Source organism: Macaca mulatta, chromosome 19 (assembly GCF_049350105.2).
Source record: "Macaca mulatta isolate MMU2019108-1 chromosome 19, T2T-MMU8v2.0, whole genome shotgun sequence".
NCBI classification, from domain to species: Eukaryota; Metazoa; Chordata; class Mammalia; order Primates; family Cercopithecidae; genus Macaca; species Macaca mulatta.
This window is the reverse complement of record NC_133424.1, coordinates 50,385,838-50,393,454: the sequence shown is the minus strand read 5'-3', so window position 1 is coordinate 50,393,454 and position 7,617 is coordinate 50,385,838. Positions and strand designations below refer to the sequence as shown.

The 7,617-nt window shown below is 49.8% G+C and overlaps 1 protein-coding gene across 1 annotated transcript; it reads right to left on the bottom strand.

Annotated features, from left to right (window-relative positions):
- Positions 1-256: 256 nt before the first annotated feature.
- On the bottom strand, positions 257-2,524 carry IFNL1 (interferon lambda 1). Its single transcript, XM_015123826.3, has 5 exons — positions 2,339-2,524; positions 2,046-2,123; positions 823-972; positions 634-717; positions 257-539 (listed from the first exon to the last, which is right to left on the bottom strand). Exons 1-5 carry the CDS (start codon positions 2,507-2,509, stop codon positions 414-416), a joined length of 609 nt encoding a protein of 202 aa, XP_014979312.1. The 5' UTR covers positions 2,510-2,524; the 3' UTR covers positions 257-413.
- Positions 2,525-7,617: the final 5,093 nt, after the last annotated feature.

Sequence of the window (7,617 nt, the reverse complement as noted above, 5' to 3'; positions counted from 1 at the left end):
GTGAGCCAGTATGCCTGGCAGTGCACACACATACTTGCACACATGTGGGCATGAACATGCACAGTTACTCATCTTTGGTTAGATTCAAGTTTGGGCAGACACTCATTTACATACAAATACACACACAGTCACAGAAGTCAGGTACACACAAATATATACAATCAGTCACAAATTTTGCCTGCATCACACAGACATCCACACCCAGTCACAGACCCACAATCGCACACACACTCAAGGATTCACCTATCACAGAAGGTTCCAATTCCTTGTTGTTTATTTGTGCATAATGTATAAAAGTAAAACAATAAACTCAGTCCTATGTCTCAGTCAGGGCTGTAGCTTCATAAATAAAGGGTGAGAGGAAATAATTTAAGGAAGGAGTAGGGCTCAGTGCATAAATAAGGTGTGGGGTGTCAGGTGGATTCGGGGTGGGTTGACGTTCTCAGACACAGGTCCCCATTGGCGACACATGTCAGGTCCCGTATGAGTAGGCGGAAGAGGTTGAAGGTGACAGACGCCTCAAGGCAGCCAGGGGACTCCTGTAGGGGAGGAGGGGATGGGTCACGGGCTGTCCAGGGTCTGGGCTCCTATTGGCTCCTCAGACCCTGGTCCTTCTCTTCCTGGGTTGCTCACCTTTTCGGAGGCCTCCTGGAGCCGGTGTAGCCAGTGGTGGAGGCGGCCCCGGGTCCTGGGCCCTGCTGTGGGCTGAGCCTGGATCTGTGGGCAGAGGAGGGCGGTGTGTGAGGCGGAGCCTGAGCCACCACAGGGGAAGGATGCTGCTCAGAACTCACAGACCTGAGTGCCCAGGCCCCAATGACTCACACAGGCCTGGAGCTGGGAAAGGATGTGCTTCAGGGTGTGAAGGGGCTGGTCTAGGACGACCTCTAGGGCCGAGTCAGTGTCAGCGGCAGCCTCCAGGACTTTCAGCGTCAGGGCCAGCTCAGCCTCCAAGGCCCCGGGGCGCTCCCTCACCTGAGGAGAGGTGAAAAAGAGCATGTGAGGGAGAACAGGCAAGAAGACCCAGTTAGTGGGGACAGGTAGGCAATCCTGGGGAAGGACGGTGACACAGTGCATGTGGTGGGGACAGGTGAGGGGTCTGGGGAGAAGGAGGCAGGAGGGGGAAGACTTGAGGAAGGATACAGGGGAGGCAGGATGGTCAAGGAGGCAGGTGAGAGGATAAGTGAAATGGAGACAAATGAAAGGGGACTTACGGGGGTCACAGAGGTTCCCTGGGACAGGGTGGGGACGGGTGAGGAGAAAGCAGGTTGGGGCGCAGTGAGAGAGGGACAGTTGCATGCACAGAGAAGAAGGGTGCGGACAGGTGTGGTGGCTCACGCCTGTAATCCCAGCACTTTGGGAGGCCGAGGCAGGTGGGTCACCTGAGGTCAGGAGTTCGAGACCAGCCTGGCCAACATGGTGAAACCCTGTTTCTACTAAAAATACAAAAATTAGCTGGGCATCATGGCACATGCCTGTAATTGCAGCTACTCAGGAGGCTGAGGCAGGAGAATTGTTTGAACCCGGAAGGAGGAGGTTGCAGTGAGCCAAGATCATGCCACTGCACTCCAGCCTGGGCGACAGAGCAAGACTCTGTCTCAAAAAAAAAAAAAAAAAAAAAAAGAAGGGTGGATGGAGGGGAGCATGAGCTGGATGAATGTCAGTGAAAGATGATGAGGGACAGGTGACAGGGGCGGGTGAGAGGGAGAGGGAGTCAGTGTTGGGAACACACAGGGGGAAGTGGAGCAGGATGAAAGGCACAGGCGGGGGACAGACTGGGGACATTTGGGAGAGAAATGAAGAGTGAGAGTGGAAGTGACAGGGACAGGTGAGTGAGCTAGGGCAGTGGGGCCAACGGGAGATGATAGAAGGGACCCAGGGGAAGGACAGAGTCAAGAGAGCTGTTGAGAAGTGGCAAGGGCACAGGACAGGTGAGGAGAGGTCCAAGAGAGTGAAGGACAAGGGAGACAAAGAAAGCTAAGGGGCCACTTAAGGAGAGAGGGGAAAGGGTCAAGGGAAGGGTTAAGGGGGCCTGACTTCCAACTCACCTGGAGAAGCCTTAGGTCCCAATTCCCGGGGAAGACAGGAGAGCTGCAACTCCAGTTTTTCAACTTGAGTGACTCTTCCTAGAGAGTAAGGGCAGGGGTTAGCTCACAGCAGGATGGCTGGAAGCTAGCTTCTAGCAGCAAGGATCAAGTTAGCCTGACAGCATAGGTTTAACCCAGTGCAGAAAGGATAGAGGTTCGCCATAGTTGGAAGGCTAGAGGCTAGCCCACGGTAGCAGGGCAGTAACTGGGACACCTGTAGAAGTGGAGGTTAGCCCCTAGCAACAGGAACTCACCAAGGCATCCCTGGCCTTCTTGAAGCTTGCCAACTCCTGCGGTGACAGAGATTTGAACCTGCCAATGTCGCAGCCCTTCCCAGTTGTGGTGGGCTTGGAAGTGGGGACAGGGCCTGCCACGGCCAAGCCTAGCACCAAAGTCACCAGCACCACGATCCAAGCTGCAGCCATGGCTAAATCGCAACTGCTTCCCCAGCGGCATGGCTCTCTGCTTTTTAGCCAGGCAAAATGAGCAATCCACGATGATGTGTGTAAAGTGAAAAGGTAATTGGAAATGAGAATTTCCACTTTGACTTCAGAGGCATGAGTGGGTGGGGCCAGTCTGGGAGCCTGGTGAGGGAACAGGTGTGGGCGGGGCCAAGTGAGCTGGGAGCTGCATCGAGAAGGAAAGAGAAACTGAAATCCTTAGAACTCTCTGGGCAGCTTTCAGTCAAATGGCCTTGAGAAGTCCCTGACGGAGGCTGAGATTAGGGATAAGGCTACCTGAATGGCAGGGAGAAAGCTTCTTTTTTATTCTAAATTAGCCAGGAGTGGTGGCAGGCACCTGTGGTCTCAGCTACTCAGGAGGCCGAGACATGAGAATCGCTTGAATCCGGGAGGTGAGGTTGCAGTGAGCCAAGATCATGCCACTGCACTCCAGCCTGGGCGACAGAGTGAGATTCTGTTTCAAAACAAAACAAAACAAAACAAAAAAAAACCTAGTTTTTAATTTTATTATTATTATTATTTTTTGAGACGGAGTTTTGCTCTTGTTGCCCAGGCTGGAGTGCAATGGTGCAATCTTGGCTCATTGCAACTTCTGCCTCCCAGGTTCAAGCGATTCTCCTGCCTCAGCCTCCTAAGTAGCTGGGAATACAGGTGCGCACCATCACACCTGGCTAATTTTTGTATTTTTAGTAGAGACTGGGTTTTACCATATTGGTCAGGCTGGCCTCGAACCTCTGACCGCAGGTGATCTGCCTACCTTGGCCTCCCAAAGTGCTGGGATTATAGGCATGAGCCACCGCCTTATTTTATTATTTATTTATATTTGTAGAGATAGGGATCTCACTATTTTGCCCAGGCCAGTCTTGAACTCCTGGCCTTAAGCCATCCTTCTGCTTCAGCCTCCCAAAGTGCTAGGATTATAGGCATAAGCCACTGCTCCCGGCCAAGAAGAAGCTTCTGCCATTGATTTAAGAGTGTCCCATTAACAGCCGGGCACGGTGGCTCAAGCCTGTAATCCCAGCACTTTGGGAGGCCAAGGCGGGCGGATCACAAGGTCAGGAGATCGAGACCATCCTGGCTAACATGGTGAAACACCGTCTCTACTAAAAAATACAAAAAAAAAAACTAGCCAGGCGAGGTGGCGGGCGCCTGTAGTCCCAGCTACTCGGGAGGCTGAGGCCGGAGAATGGCGTGAACCCGGGAGGCGGAGCTTGCAGTGAGCTGAGATCTGGCCACTGCACTCCAGCCTGGGCGACAGAGCGAGACTCTGTCTCAAAAAAAAAAAAAAAAAAAAAAGAATGTCCTATTAACTAACTCAGTTCATGCTCCTAATGTTTCTCTCAGTAGTTATTTTTATAATTGTGATTATTAATTTTAGGTGTCACCTTGACTGGTTAAGTTTACCAGATAGCTGGTGATGCATTAATTCTGGGTATGACTCTGGGGTGTTTCCAGAAGAGATTAGCATTTGAATCAATGGACTGAGTAAGGAAGACCCATTGTTACCCAATGTGGTGGGCACCATCCAATTGGCTGAGGGCCTGAATAGAACAAAAAGGCAGAGGAAAGGTGAATTTGCTCTATCTTATGAGCTGGGACACCCTGCATCTGCCCTTAAACATCAGAATTCCAGGCTCTTTGGCCTTTGAATGCTGGGATGTGCAGCCGGGCATGGTGGCTCACACCTGTAATCCCAGCAGTTTGGGAGGCTGAGGCAGGTGGATCACTTGAGGTCAGGAGTTCGAGACCAGCCTGGCCAACGTGGTGACGCCCCATCTCTACTAAAAATACAAAAATTAGCCAGGTGTGGTGGCACAGGCCTGTAGTCCCAGCTACTCGGGAGGCTGAGGCAGGAGAATTGCTTGAACTCTGGAAGCGGAGGCTGCAGTGAGCTGAGATCATGCCATTGCACTCCAGCCTGGGCAACAGAGCAAGATTCCATCTCAGAAAAAAGTTGCTGGGACTTACACTAGCTGCCCCCCAAGTCCTGAGGCTTTTGTTCTTGAACTGAGCTGAACTACAAGCTTCCCTGGTTCTCCAGCTTGCAGATGGCCTGTCATGGAACTTATTAGCCTTCCTAATTGTCTAAGCCAATTCCCCTAATAAATCCCCTCCTCTCTCTTTCTCTCTCTCATCTATCTAGTCTCTATCTATCTATTTATCTCTCTCTCTCTACGTAGGTATGTATGTATGTATGTATGTATGTATCTAGTCTCTATCTATCTATCTATCTATCTATCTATCTATCTATCTATCTATCTATCTATGTATCTATCATCTATTTATCCAACCATCCTATTTGTTCTGTCTCTCTGGAGAACCCTAATACAATAATCATGCCCATTTTACTGGTGAGACAACTGAGGCATAGGAAGGCAAAGTGACTTGCCTAAGGTCCCACAGAGGGTTAGAGGCAGAGAAGGGGTATGATCAGAGTCCTATGCACTTGCTCCCTATTCCATATGCAGTCCAGGTAGAAGATGAGAACCTCTGGGGGTAGCAGGCCCACTTCTCCTTTCTGTCCCTCTGGGACGCATGGAAGGGGTAGGGAACTCCTTATTCGCTGGGGGCAAGCGCGTTTCCTGGGGACTGGAGGGGCTCCCTGGAGAGAAGGTGGGCGGTGAGTCTGTTTGCCTTGCTATCATCATCCCTGCAGTAATAATAATTGTGTAGCGGGTAAGAAACTGCTCCGATGTGCAGACGTTTCCTATTTTCCACTCCTTTATTTATTTTTTTCTTAGCCCTTTGGTGCAGAAAGTTATTAATCATACTCTTCAGATCTTAACACAAGATCACAATTGGCCCACGAAAGACCCTCCAAGGCTTTTACTCCTCCATTGCCAATTCCCATTCCCATCGCACCCCCACAGACACCTACTACAATGCACTTGATAAATAGCTGCAAAGATGTATCTTTATAATTTGTGATTTTGTGTATGTGTTTCCAATTTACATAAGTGGAATTGTGCTATAAATCTTCTACTTCTTTCTTTCTTTCTTTCTTTAACCCTAACACTGGTTCTGAGATCTCTTCACAAGCTGTGTACATCAAGTTTCCTGTGCACTGTATTTCATGGTGTACACAACCACAGCACTTTTACTTATCTATTCTCCCAGTGATGGACACTTAGATTGCCTCTAGCTCTCCATTACCATAGGCTCACACCTGTCCTCTGGATGGGAGGCTTTCTGGAATATACAGTAGCACACCAGCTGATGTCCTCTACTGTATCCCCTCGGCTTGTGGATACAGTGGTCAGTTTCCACACAGGCTGACAGTTTCCTGCTTCACGTGCTCGGATCTTTCTGCTTCTCTGCTGGAGACCGAGGCCTTTCTACTGTCTGCATGCAGAACGGACTGGAAGTAGCAGGATTGAGTCCCCCAGTAGCAATCCTCAAACAGTGAGGGCTGAAAACAATGGAATAAATACTGTGGCTTCCCTTTTCCTCAGAGGGTCCATTCTCAGGTGACTTCTACGTGATTCCTTGATCTTCTGAGGGTCCCCAGAACAAATGACCTCTAGCTGCTCATAGGAGTAGCCTTTTTGGGGGTTGGAAGTAGGGTGGGTCAAATTAGGGAACCAGAGTCAAAATTTAAGCAGGGGGCCAGGCGTGGTGGCTCGCACCTGTAATCCCAGCATTTTGGGAGGCCGAGGTGGACAGATCACCTGAGCCCAGGAGTTCGAGACCAACCTGGCCAACATAGAGAAACCCTGTCTTTACTTAAAAATACAAAAATTAGCTGGGCGTGGTGGCACGTGCCTGTAATCCCAGCTACTCAGGAGGCTGAGGCACAGGAATCACTTGAGCCTGGGAGGCTGCAGTGAGCCGAGATCGTGCCACTGCACTCCAGCCTGGGTGACAGAGCGAGACTCTGTCTCAACAAACAAACAAACAAACAAACAAACAAACAAACAAACATTAAGGAGGTGCTCACTCTGAGTCAGGGAAGTGCTTTAGGTGCCTCCCTCTACTCCAGACTCTGCACCATTTGTTGGCTTTTTGCTCTTCCTGGCTCTGTTTCCCCACTCGCTTGTGCTTCTGGGGAACAGCTCCCAAATAAGCCACCTGCACCTTTGGCCTCAGGGTGTGCTGTTGGGAGAACCCAAACTGAGGATTGCTGGGTCACAGGGCATACCTGTGCTTGTATGGTCTAATCAGTACTGTTCATTAGAACTTTCTGCAATGACAGAAATATTCTGCATCTTTACTGTCCAATGTGGCTGTTGGGTATTTAACATTTGGCAAGTGCAATGCAGGAACTGAATTTTCATTTTATGTCATTTTATTTAAATTGAATTACTATATGTGGCTAGTGGCTATCATGATGGGCAGCACAGCTCTACATATTCATCCTTGGCTATCCCAAATAGCTGCACCTGCATCCCTCTCTCCAGAAGTACTCAAGGGTCCTATATCCTGGCAATACTGTAGCCTCCCCAACACTTGCATCTGATTTAGATGATGAGATCCTGGGGCTTGCATCTGAGCCTGCCATAGTAGATGAGATTTTTGAGGCTGAGGAAAGACATGAGTCTATTTTGCATGTGGAAGGAATATAAATAATTTGTGGCTAGCCGGCTGACTGTTAAAACATGTCTTTGGCCTGGCACGACTGTTCGTGCCTATAATCCCAGCAATCTGAGAGGCCGAGAAGGGAGGATTGCTTGAGCCCAGGAGTTTGAGCCCAGCCTGGGCAACACAGCAAGACCTCATCTCTACAAATTAAAAAAAAAAAAAAGGGCTGGGCGTGGTGGCTCACACCTGTAATCCCAGCACTTTGGGAGGCTGAGGCGGGTGGATCACCTGAGGTCAGGAGTTCGAGACCAGCCTGGCCAACAGGGCGAAACCCTGTCTCTACTAAAAATACAAAAAATTAGCCAGGCATGGTGAGGCTACTTGGGAGGCTGAGACATGAGAATCGCTTGAACCCGGGAGGTGGAGGTTGCAGTGAGCTGAGATCATGCACTCAGCCTGGGTGACAGAGCAACAAAAAAAAAACCCAAACCAAAAAAAAAAAAAAATGTTTTCAAAGTCTTTGGCCCTTTCCCCATTGAGAAGTGAGTTTGACC